The 12,458-nt window shown below is 46.6% G+C and overlaps 1 protein-coding gene across 3 annotated transcripts in view; it reads right to left on the reverse strand.

Annotated features, from left to right (window-relative positions):
- Positions 1-910: 910 nt before the first annotated feature.
- CEP72 (centrosomal protein 72) overlaps positions 911-12,458 on the reverse strand; it is a 95,393-nt gene continuing 83,845 nt past the window's right edge. For all 3 annotated transcript variants that reach the window (XM_070730071.1, XM_070730072.1, XM_070730069.1), the window contains 3 exons: positions 12,210-12,336; positions 6,191-6,302; positions 911-1,089 (listed from right to left, as the gene is read on the reverse strand). In XM_070730071.1, the coding sequence (XP_070586172.1) occupies positions 951-1,089; positions 6,191-6,302; positions 12,210-12,336 (378 nt within the window). In that variant the 3' untranslated portion in view covers positions 911-950. The remainder of the gene's footprint in view (positions 1,090-6,190; positions 6,303-12,209; positions 12,337-12,458) is intronic.

Raw genomic sequence — 12,458 nt, forward strand, 5'->3', positions numbered from 1 at the left:
GCGGCGGGGAAGACCCAGGGAAGGTTTCTTCGGCCGCCCAGCAGCTGATCTGCTCGGCAGCACTGCTGCAGGAGGACCCGTGTCCGAAAGCCGGTGAGAGGGGTGGATCGGGCAGGCGGGCGAGCGGCGAGCGGGCGGTAGCGGCGAGGGCGCCGGACACGCTGGGGGGGCGGGGGCAGCCGATATTCAAAGCAATCTTTGTCGGCTTCTGCACTTTCATCGCTCCCCGGCTCCACCATCTGCACATGCGCGGCCATGGAAAAAGGGCACGCATGCGCAGATGGTGTTTTTACTTCCGCACCACTATACTGCGGAAAATCGATTATCGCGAGAGGTCTTGGAACGTAACCCTCGCGATAATCGAGGGATCACTGTAAATAGTAAGCAGTCAGGTCAGCTTCAGCACATTATTGCACAAGCAGTTGATTGGGTGGATCGTCCTCTCAGAATACCCTGCAATCAGCTGTTCCAGGCTGCAGGGATTACCACAGACCATTACTGCCTTCATGCTTCGTGTTTTTGGCTATATTCAATATATAAGAAGCACCCAAATTTTCACCCTTTTTTGGTGGGGAGGAATGAATCTTATACTACGAAACATGTGGTGGGCAGGCATTGCTTTATGAGATACCGTATAATAATTTCAATATTGTATAAACTGTATCTTTAGTGTATAAGAACTATAGCTCTGTATCAATAATATGTGTAAAAATCATGATCCATAATGACAGTCACTTTTTGGTATTCACATAAGAGAAAATTTGCTTTTGAAATCTGCATTAAAATAATGCAATATTTCAATAATCTATCAATGTAAACAATATTTAATAATAACATAATGAACATATCCTTCAAAATTAAAGTATTTTTCATGTCACTAATCGCAACAGTATTTATTTATCTTTAGACATTCGTTACACAAAATTTGTTTTATTATTAATTCTCATTACTTATGACTTAGGAGATAGAGTATCCATTGTTTTCTTTAACTGATTGTAGTTGCAATGTAGCTGTTCCACCTCAGCTTTATGTTTTAAATGCATTTCATTTAATTGTTTTAAGAGATGCTCATTGGTAGAAATCAATGTTCTGTAAAAACAAAAACATCATGTTTGCTTTAACTGACTTATATTCCATTAGAAAATAAATTCAAGGCATGAAGCCTGTTAGCATCCCACACTGTGCTTATAACCAATGTTAGAATCCTAAACTTAAATCAGAGTATACGTGACAGTGATGGTTATTCAGCCAATAACCCAGACTAATAAATAAAGTATAAATATTATTTGCATATATTCAATAGTCGTAAATAAACAGTTCACTTCATACATATTCAAGGCAAGCAATCATATACAAACCAGATATCAGAATATAGAGTTCTATACATACAGCAGCTAACCAATAATATTCCCCTTCAGAACACACAGTTCTCTATACCAGTGTTTCCCAACCTTTTTTGAGCCGCGGCACATTATTCATATTTTCAAAATCCTGGGGAACATTGAAAGGGGGGGGGGCGGGCTAAAGAAAAGTTTGGACAAAAAACCCCTCTCTCTTCCTCCCTTTCGCTCTATATCTCCCTCTTTCTCTCTTTTCCTTCCTTCCCTTCTTTCTCTCTCTCCATCCGTCTTTCTTTCTTCCTCTCTTTTTTGCTCTCTTTCTCTCTCCCTCCTTCCCTTCCTCTGTCTTTCTCTCTCCCTTGCTCTCTCTCTCTGTCTCTCTTGCTATCTCTTTCTTGCTTTTTTCTCTCTCTCTTTCACTGTCTTGCTATATGTCTCTTTCTTTCTCTTTGCCTCTCTTGCTATCTCTCTTTCCTTCTCTTTCTCTCTCTCTCTGCCTCTCTTGCTAAGTCTCTCTTTTTCTCTTGCTATGTCTCTCTTTCTTTTTCTCTCTCTCTGCCTCTCTTGCTATGTCTCTCTTTCTCTCTCTCTTTCTCTGCCTCTCTTGCTGTCTCTCTTTCTTGCTCTGTCTCTCTGCCTCTCCTGCTATGTCTCTCCTTCTCTCTCTCTCTGCCTCTCTTATATGTTTCTCTTTCTTTCTCTTTCTCTCTCTCTCTGCCTCTCTTGCTAAGTCTCTCTTTTTCTCTTGCTATGTCTCTCTTTCTTTTTCTCTCTCTCTGCCTCTCTTGCTATGTCTCTTTCTCTCTCTTTCTCTGCCTCTCTTGCTGTCTCTCTTTCTTGCTCTGTCTCTCTTTCTCTGCCTCTCTTGCTATGTCTCTCTTTCTCTCTCTCTGCCTCTCTTATATGTCTCTCTTTCTTTCTCTTTCTCTCTCTCTCTGCCTCTCTTGCTAAGTCTCTCTTTTTCTCTTGCTATCTCTCTTTCTTTTTCTCTCTCTCTGCCTCTCTTGCTATGTCTCTCTTTCTCTGCCTCTTTGCTGTCTCTTTCTCTGCCTCTCTTGCTATGTCCCTCTTTCTCTCTCTCTCTTGCTATGTCTCTCTTTCTCTCTCTCTCTGTCTCTCTTGCTATGTCTCTCTTTCTTTCTCTTTCTCTCTCTGCCTCTCTTGCTAAGTCTCTCTTTTTCTCTCTCTCTGCCTCTCTTGCTATGTCTCTCTTTTTCTCTCTCTCTGCCTCTCTTGCTATGTCTCTCTTTCTCTCTTTCTCTGCCTCTCTTGCTGTCTCTCTTTCTTGCTATGTCTCTCTTTCTCTCTCTCTCTGCCTCTCTTATATGTCTCTCTTTCTTTCTTTCTCTCTCTCAATTGACCGCCACGTCAGGGCTCCCGCTTGCAGTCAGCTGAGAGAGAGAGAGAGCGCTCCCTCTCGCCGCCGCCTGGAGCTCCCTCTCGCCGCAGCCATCTCCCTGCGACTGCCTGCGGCCGCTGCAGCCCCCCCCTCCCACCGGGCCACAAAGGACATTTGCCGCCGACGCCAGTGAAGCTTCAGCTGGGCGGGGGCGCTGCCGGTACTTCCCTCCTGGGGCTCCCGCTCGCAGCTGTCCCCCGGCTTCTGCTCGATGCCGCGGTTTTCGGCGCTGTCCTGCTGTGCCCCAAAGAAGGAAGGCGGGGAAAAGGCGAGAAGAATGGAGCTCTCCTCCTTCCTGCCTTCCGTCTTTGGGGCCCAGCAGGACAGCGCCGAAAACCGTGGCATTGAGCAGGAGCCAGGGGACAGCTGCGAGCGGGAGCTCAGTGCAAGGAGCCGCTGACTGCGGGCCCCAATTTGCCCAGGGCCCGGTAGCGCGCTCCCTGTAGTACCCGTCTATCGGCGGCCCTGGCTTTGCGCCATGAAGAGAAAACGGCAGCAGGGAAAAGTCGGCCGTTTTCTCTTCATGGCGCAAAGCCACACAGTCCCGGACTCTCGGATTCCTCGCCCCAAGGCAGGAGGCGGTGGCGGAGAAGAGTGGGCGGATCGGGCAGGCAATGGGGCAGGACGGAGAAGCCAGGGGCGCGTTTGGCCGGAGGCACCGTGGGGAGCAGGGGCAGGGTGGTGCGGCAGTAGGAGTAAAGGGAGCCGCGGCTGCCCCTGCCTCCCCACGGTGCCTCTGGCCAAACGCGCCCCTGGCTTCTCCGCCCTGCCCCATTGCCCGCCCGATCCGCCCACTCTCCTCCGCCGCCTCTCGCCGCGGCACACCTGACAGTGTCTCGCGGCACACCACTGTGCCGCGGCACACCGGTTGGGAAACGCTGCTCTATACAATATTCTACAATATTTATTTCCTATAGAACATACAGTTCTGTATAATACCATAAGTATTATTTACATACATAATACATAGAACAACATTTAGCCCACAGCAAGTCTAGAGTATAGTAACACAGACAAAACTAGCAGAGAGTGAGGTCAGGGAGTTAGCGTGTTAGCAAGAGCAATAGAGCAATAGCAAGCATTAGCAACAATAACAGAGAAACACATCTGACTTCCTTTTATAGCTAATTGCAGCACTAGCTTTTAAAGCTAATTCCTCCAAAGATCCGTTGCTGGTTAGTTCATAAATTGACAAACCCAACCGGTGAGGTATGTAGTACTGACAAAGCCCACTAGGAAAAACAGAATTGTAGCTATGGTACAATTAAAAAAAAAGTGTATGGTAAAATTAAAAAAAAAAACCTACCGGTTCTGTGGGTGTGGCTTGTGGGTATGGCTTGGTTGTCATGTGACCAGGTGGTTGTGGCCAACTCAATATTGTTTATGTTAAGGGGTGCCTTGCCTTGTTCCTCCCCTCCCAGCTATTATTTGTCACACCCAAATTCAACATATCTGTAGTTCTGTAAAATGTTGTTCATCTTTTTTTGACTTTATTATCTACATACTACAGATGTACTTTCATGGACTACTGAAAGGAGGAAATTACTCACATGCTTTGCCCAAGAGTGTGATAGACAACTTTTTAAGGGCTGCCATAAAGAAGGCAGGGCAATGTATTTTCTAGAGCAGCAGAAGGCAAAACAAGAAGCAATGAATTGAAACTGAACAAAGATAGAAGCAACCTAAAATTAAGGAGAAAATTCCTAAATGTGACAAACAATTAATCAATGGAATTGCTTGTCTCCAAAAGTTCTGGATGCTTGATCACTGGAGGTTTTTATGAAAAGACTGTGCAGCCATTTCTCTGAAATGGAATAGGGTCCCCTCCAAAGTCTCTTCTAAGTGTTATTCTGTTATGTTAATCTATTTCCCAGACTCTCCATTCATATCCAAAGTTCGGCTGTGGTAGCTATCCGAGCTTCTCTGTTTTTTATGTGCAATAGTTTAGGATCAGAGCTAAACTAGTTGCTTTTCTACTAATACATAATCCTTAAAAGTACTCTCCTGTAGGGACCCTGCATGGTCTAATTCAGAGGCCCCAAACCTCTAATTTCATGGAAGACAATTTAACCTGGGGGGGGGGAGAGAAAAGGCTTACCAAATACATCAGGCAAAGGATCTAGAAGGTAAGGCTGATGCTGGCGGTGTGGGGGAGGGAGACTCGCTTCACTCATCCAAGGAGCAATTTCAAAGGGATAAAGTGAGGCTCGCTCATGTCTTGGGCCTAGCATGCTCGGTTTCCGAGGGGTCTTTGGTTTTGCTTTCCCCTCCGCCTTGGGTCCTGCTCCTGCATCCAGCCCATAACGGGGTGCACCAGTGGCAGGCAGGCCGCTTGCCCTCCCAAAGCACTTTCTTCCTTCTCTAATGTTGTGGTTAGCTCTGGCCCAGCTCCTGCCCCAAGGATTGTGGATGTGGGGGAGACATCCACATGCTGCAGGCCTGTTTTGCCCCCGGTGGAAGCTGCTGATGAAGGCTCCTCTGACCAAGAAGACATGAGTGACAGGGAGGAGGAGAGTGTGGCAGACAGCTCAGAAGATCTATTATCTAGCTCCTCCTTGGATTCAGAACAAGAGTTAATGATACAGCCACGCATGCGGAGAGCGATGCATAGGCAACAACAACTGAGAGATTATTATCAAAGAAAATGAGGCCACCTGTGGTTGGGTGGGGCTGTGGTAATTAGTGAGGCTGCTATAAAGAGCAGTCTGTGGGTTTGGCCATTGTGGAGGATTATCTGATTGTTGTGTTTCGTGACTGCTTTACTGACTTGGACCTTTTGTGTGCTGATTTTTCCCCGCTTTGAAACTAAACCAGGGCAAAGTGTGTTTCACTTTGTGAAAAAAGAAGGACTGTGAATTACCTCACAGCTGCAAGCTAAGTATCACAGAACTGATAAGGGACTTGTACAAATTACCAGTTTGTTTGGAGACAAGTGCTCTTTGCTATCCCAAAAGAGGGCTTGGATTAAGTTAATTTTCATTATAAAGAACATTGTTTTGAATTTTCAAACGTGTGTGTGTCTGAAATTGTATCTGTGCATTTTTGGGAGGATTCTACCAGAGAGCTTGACAGAACATCTAGCCACTGAGAGAGAGGGGGGGGGAGGGAGGAAGGAAGGAGAAAAAGAAAGAAAAAGAAAGAAAGAAACATAAGACCACAATTGAGCCCAAAATTTAGTTGCTAAGCAAGAGCATTGTTAAGTGAGTTTCACCACATTTTACAAGTTAGAAACCCCAGGCTGTCACATGACTACCAAACCACACGCAGCAAGCCACACCCACAGAAATGGTAGGGAATTTTTTTAGATTTCACCACTGCTCAATTGGAAATGAGTGATAGTTAAGTTGAATAAACTAAATAATTAATTTTGGGTTGATAGAAATGAAAAATGATGAAACTTCTGGGATGTAAAATTTTCTGTAAGAGCAAAATTTGCAAACCACTATCCTACCTATGGCTTTCCTGTAACATTTCTGTCATTTCTCTCATCTTGTTAAAATTTTGGAGATGTTTTTTCATACTAGCATTCTCATCAATTAAAAGTTGATGGTGGTCTTCAAAATCTAATGCAAGAGTAAAAACAGTTAGTGTTACAAACAAACAAATAACACATATATGGTTACCACCATACAAATACCTACCATATATTATGAAAACCAGCCAAGAGGGACATGAGTCCAACAAACTAGTGGCAGAACTCACAGCTCCCATAGCCTTGTCCATTTCATCAGGTGTCAACATGTCAAACTCCTCACACACAACAGAACTAAGATGGGCCCCTGACACCTCGACTGACTTATTGTCAGCGACACTGCATTCCAGTTGGAGTTGCGGTCCCTCCAGATCTGGGCAATTTTATCTGCGAAAAACTTATTAAAATCCTAAGCACTACCCTGCAAGGGTTCATCAGCCACCACCACCCCTGCCTAAGGAGGAAGCAAGTCACCCTAGACAGGGCTGTTGGGCTGGATTCCACAAATGCAATCAGGATGACATGATATGCACATCTTGTTGCCCTGAGAGCCACTTTGTAAATCTCCATATGAGCTTTTACAAGTGTTTGGTCAGATTCGGGTTTACTTCTCCTCCAATGCTTCTCTACACATCTCTTCTGGAGTTTCATCCCTGGAGTTCCTCAGTGAACCAAGAAGATCTCCAGGATCTACTGCCATAGGGAGGTCACAAAGGCACAATCCAGTCAAGAGCCCCCACTGCTGCAGTATTCCAGGCTACAGCAAGGGAATCTGCCGAACTGTGTACAAGCAAATCTGGCAAAACCCCAAGCATCCTCTGAAAGCCCTCAGGGTCTATCCTAATTGGTTCCATCTCCTGCGGGGAAGGATTGGAGCCATGAAATCAAGCCTTATCAGAAAGTGATCTGACCAAGACAAAGGCAAGGTATCTAAGCCCCTTAATTTCAGATCATTACTCAACTGCTCTGAGAGTTATACCATGTCGGGAATGTGCCCCCTCTCATGAGTTGGACCCTGAATTACTTGGGTCAGGTCCATGGTTGCCATGAACTCCTGTGCCAACCCAGAGGATTAACTGAGCAACAGCAGGTTAAATCCCCAAGACAATAAGTCTGGGGAACTCCACCACCAGCCTGGCTGCCCCCTCAAGTAGCGCAGGCAAGGCTGTTGATACACAGCTGGGAGGCAGGTACGTCAGCAACAAGCCCACCTGAACCCCTCCAACTTCACAAAAAGTAACTCACAACCCGCTATCTCAAGAGTAGTGAGCCTGCATAGGATGAAGATTTTCCTGGCTATGATAGTCACTCCTCACCCCCGTCCCTGGAGTCGCGGCTGGTGCCATACCTGAAATACAGCTGGGCACATTTTAGAGACAGGAACTCATCCCTCTGGGCCCAGTCAGGTCTCAATCACACATGCCAAGTCGGCCTCCTCATCCAGGAATAAATCCTGAATGAGGGGAGCTTTATTTACAACTGACCTGGCATCGAGTAGGAACAGCTTGAGCCCAGGGTCCAGGATTTGCTTGTCACCAATACCCCGGGCTGAGCTCATGAGGCTGGAACAAGGGATCGCTTTCAAGCAGTGAGCTCTTGTTCCCCGAGAGAAGCCTATCCCATGTCTCCCACCATATCTGCCTCTCCTCAGCAAAACCAGAATATTCTGGCCCTCTGCCACCTCAGAGATAGGTTCCCCCACACCTCCTGCCTCTACCTCCCCAGGCAAACTGACCCTCCCATTCATAATACTCATCCCAATATAGTCATTTCTGCCTAGCTCTTTAGACATAAACAATTGAACTATAGCACTGAGAAGCTGAAAACAAACACTTTTGTGTTACACTGTTAGTACATGGTATGCAACCTACTTGGGTGTTGCCATACAGTAAACTAACAATGTTAGTATGTAAAATATAAAGACTGTATCTTTAAGGAAATATTACTGGTTGGACATAAGAGGGCGCCAGCACCATTCCCTTTGGGGGGAGTTACTTTTTTAGAGATACAGTATATTTTGCCTGTGAGCTAGATTCTTGCTTTGTGCATGGTTTAGAGTTATATTGTTGATTCTGTATATTTGTAAATAATAGTATTGTTGCATATACATTGATATTAAGTCTGATTCATTGTCTGGCTAACCCACATTACCTACACCCACAACAACTCTGCTTAATGTATTTTGAAGGTTTCGACCCGAGACATACTAACATACACAATGTTATATTTTCCTCCCATCTGGATCTGTCTTTTTCGAAGATGGGAACCACATCAGTGATTTTCTAAACCTCTGGTAGCTCCACAGTGCTCTGGGATCTTTGAACAGTTAAAAGGTTCTGAGTTCATTTCTGCTAGCTTCTTCAAAACTCTGGGATGCATTAGTATATTCCCTTAATAATTAATTATTGTTAACAAAATATCAAAACATATATAATCAATTTTGATAAGAATATCAATGAAAAATAAAATTCAATAAGAATTTCCTTAGAAGAAGGCATTCTATGAGATCACAACACTAGATGCCATCTTTCAAGATGCTCAGAATAGAAGCAAAGCTTCAGAAAACTGGTTAATTAAACTGACTTTTTATACATCCACTATTAGTAAAATACATTCAATATTAGTAAATCTAGCAATGATAATTCATATTTTAGCATATATAGATAAAGATTATAATTACCATATTTTTCGGAGCAAAAAAGACACAGCTTTTTACCCCCCAAAAGAGGGTGAAAACTTAGCTGTGTCTTATGCACCAAATGTAGCCCCACTCATCCACCCCCACTCTTTGATCTCTGCCTGCCAGCAATTTATCTCCTCGCAGTAAGCAGCAGCAGAGCCTGCTTAGTACAAGCCATAGATTACCTGCCCCCTGACACTCAGCTGATTGATTGAAGTTGCTGGCAAGCCCACATGCTAAAATGAAAATGAAACTAAAGCTGTATGGAGGCAAATTGCTGGAGGGGTCAGACTGTACTGGTTGTTTGTTTTTTGCTGCAAGGTGGTAATGCCTATAGCAGTGATGGCGAACCTATGGCACGGGTGCCTCAGGTGGCATGCGGAGCCATATCTGCTGGCACACAAGCCATTGCCCTAGCTCAGCTCCAACGTGCATATGTATGCCAGCCAGCTGATTTTTGGCTCGCATAGAGGCTCCGAGAGGGTGTTTTTGGTTTCCAGAGAGTCTCGGGGAGGGATGGGAGGGCATTTTTACCCTCCCTCCAGCTCCAGAGAAACCTTTGGAGCCTGGGGAGGGCGAAACATGAGCCTACTCAGAAGTTAGGAAACAGGACGTTTCCAGCCTCCAGAGGGCCTCTGGGGGGCAGGGAAAGTTGTTTTTGCTCTCTACAGGCATTGAATTATAGGTGTGGATACTCATGTATGGGCACCTGAGGGAAAAAAGGTTCGCCATCACTGACCTATAGAATGTTCAAATTATTAGACTTATTTTTTAAAGACTTCTTTATTACTAACTTAACAAAATGAAGAAGCTTTTTGAAATAAATGTTTGATCTGAAGAGGCCCAGTGATATTGTACCTTCTTTTAAATAGCAGAGAATACTTCCAGAAAGCCACATCAATTTTGAAGATCTGTAAAAGTATACAGTGATCCCTCAATTAGCACGGTCTCGATTAGTGCGAAACGCTACAACACGGTTTTTCAAAAAATATTAATTAAAAAATACTCCACGGTTTTTTTGCTATACCACGGTTTTTCCCACCCGATGACGTCATGCGTCATCACCAAGAGTCACTTCTCTGTCTCTTTCTCTTTCTTTCCTGTCATTCTCTGCTTCAATCATTTTCTCATCTCTTTTTTCTCCCCTTTTTTCTATCATTTCTCTCTCTTTCTTCCTCTCTCACACTCTCTTCCTCCCTCTCTCATCTCTTTCTTTCCTTCTCTCTCTTTCCTTCTCTCTCCCCCCCTCCACTTGCCCACGAGAAGAAAAAAAGCAACCTCTGCCAGGCAGCTCCCCTTGTGCCCCCGCTTTGTGCCTGCCTCTTGTCCCTCTCTTTTGGGGATTTTTTTTTCTTTTCTGTCTGAGTGCGTCTGTGTGAGCGTGAGAGAGGGAGTGCGTGTATGTGTGTGTGTGTCTGTTGCGGCTTGGGCTGGTCGGCCTCGGAGGCGGGAGAAGGCGAAGAGGTAGCAAGCGGGGAACCCGGCGGGGTGGATGGCGGCGGCGGCGTGTGTGTGTGTGGTGGCCGCCTTCAGCTTGGGGTCGCCGCCGGCGTGCTCGAAGGACGCGCCGCCGCCCGCCTTGGAGCCCTCGAAAGCCTCGTCGTCTTCTGTGCTCTGCTCGCCGCTGCTCTCCAAGCGGGGCGCAGCGGCTGGGAGCGCGCGCCTTTTCTCCCCTACGTGGATCCTGGCTAGCCGTCGCGCCTCTCTTGAAGATGGGGAGCCTGGCGACGCGCTGTTTTCCCCCACCGAGGACAATCGGGGTAAACTCTTTTGGTTGGGAACCAACCGGCCCGGTGCTCTTTTGGCTCTCTTGGGGTTTCCCCTTTGCCTGGGCAGCAGGAAGACCCAGGGAAGGTTCCTTTGGCCGCCCAACAGCTGATCTGCTCCGCAGCGCGGCAGCAGCGAGGAGCCGAAGATGGAGTTTCCCCTTTGCCTGGGCAACGGGGAAACTCCATCTTCGGCTCCTCGCTGCTTCCGCGCTGCGGAGCATATCAGCTGTTGGGCGGCCAAAGGAACCTTCCCTGGGTCTTCCCCGCTGCCCACATGCAAACTCCACCATCTGCGCATGTGCGGCCATGGAAAAAAAAGGGCGCGCATGCGCAGATGGTGTTTTTACTTCCGCACCACTATAACACGGAAAATCGATTAGCGCGGGAGGTCTTGGAACGTAACCCCCGCGCTAATCGAGGGATCACTGTAATCTGAAATGTAACGGTATCCTGTTTTGATATTAAGATAAGGCAGCTGAGTTAAACCCTCACTTACTTGTGTTTGGAGTAGATCTATTTAAATAATTGGGAGGAGTTAAGTGTGATTACATTTAAGAAAACTATTTGGGATTAATATACTGCCCTAATGTACATTTCTCCTATTCTGTGTTATTTCTATGGGTCAGGCACACATACACAGAAATACACAGCAAACAGTGTACAGTGGTCCCTCGATCATCACGAGGGTTCCGTTCCAGGACCCCAAGCGATGATCGATTTTTCGCGAAGTAGCGGTGCGGAAGTAAAAACATCATCTGCGTATGCGCAGATGGTGTTTTTACTTCCACCGCCGCCCGCCCTTCGCCCGCCCACCCCGTTGCTCGCGCCTGGGGTTTCCCCGCGCGCGTGCCGCCCGCCCGCCCACGCCGTTGCTGGGGCCGCTTCCCAGCTGGGAAGCGGAGCTGGGATGTCCCCAAGCGCGCGCGCGTTGCTGGGGCCGCTTCCCAGCTGGGAAGCGGAGCTGGGGTTTCCCCAAGCGCGCGCGCACCGCCCGCCCGCCCACGCTGTTGCTGGGGCCGCTTCCCAGCTGGGAAGCGGAGCTGGGATGTCCCCAAGCGCGCGCGCGTTGCTGGGGCCGCTTCCCAGCTGGGAAGCGGAGCTGGGGTGTCCCCGCGCGTGCCGCCCGCCCGCCCACGCCGTTGCTCGCGCCGCCGCTGGGGTCTTACCGGGGCAAGAGGGGGAAGACCCAGGGAAGCCGCCCAGCAGCTTATCTGCCCGGCGGGAAACTCCACCATCTACGCATGCATGGCCATAGAAAAAAGGCACGCATGCGCAGATGGTGGAGTTTACTTCCGGGTTGAAAACTCGCGATATAGCCCTTTCGCAATGCTCGAGGACGCGAAACTCGAGGGATCACTGTATATCATCTGTGCTGTTTGTTGTTTGGCAAACTGCTGGGTGGCAAAGGCCTTTTTTCCTTGTTTTCCTCCCCCAAAACTAAAGTGCATCTTATACTCCGGTGCAGCTTATACTCCGATAAATACAGTAATATTTACCTATAATCAAATAATGAAAAAGTAATTGGAACAAACATTTCCCGAGAATTTACCAGTAATCTGTAATGATGCTGTATCAGCAGAATCTGAAATCTGAACACTTTCTTCCACTTTGAATTTATGATTTTTTAAGTCTTCCTTTTCTTTCAATAACTTATTTAAATATTGTTTCAGTGCATCCTAAGGTTAGAAGAGTAAAGAAAACATATGAACACAATTGAATTAAAATCACATTTTAAATTTTGTGACTAGTTATAAAAATAAACTAAAATTGAACGAATCAAGTTTAATAGAAATATATG

The sequence above is a fragment of the Erythrolamprus reginae genome, chromosome Z (assembly GCF_031021105.1).
Source record: "Erythrolamprus reginae isolate rEryReg1 chromosome Z, rEryReg1.hap1, whole genome shotgun sequence".
In the NCBI taxonomy this organism is placed as follows: Eukaryota; Metazoa; Chordata; class Lepidosauria; order Squamata; family Dipsadidae; genus Erythrolamprus; species Erythrolamprus reginae.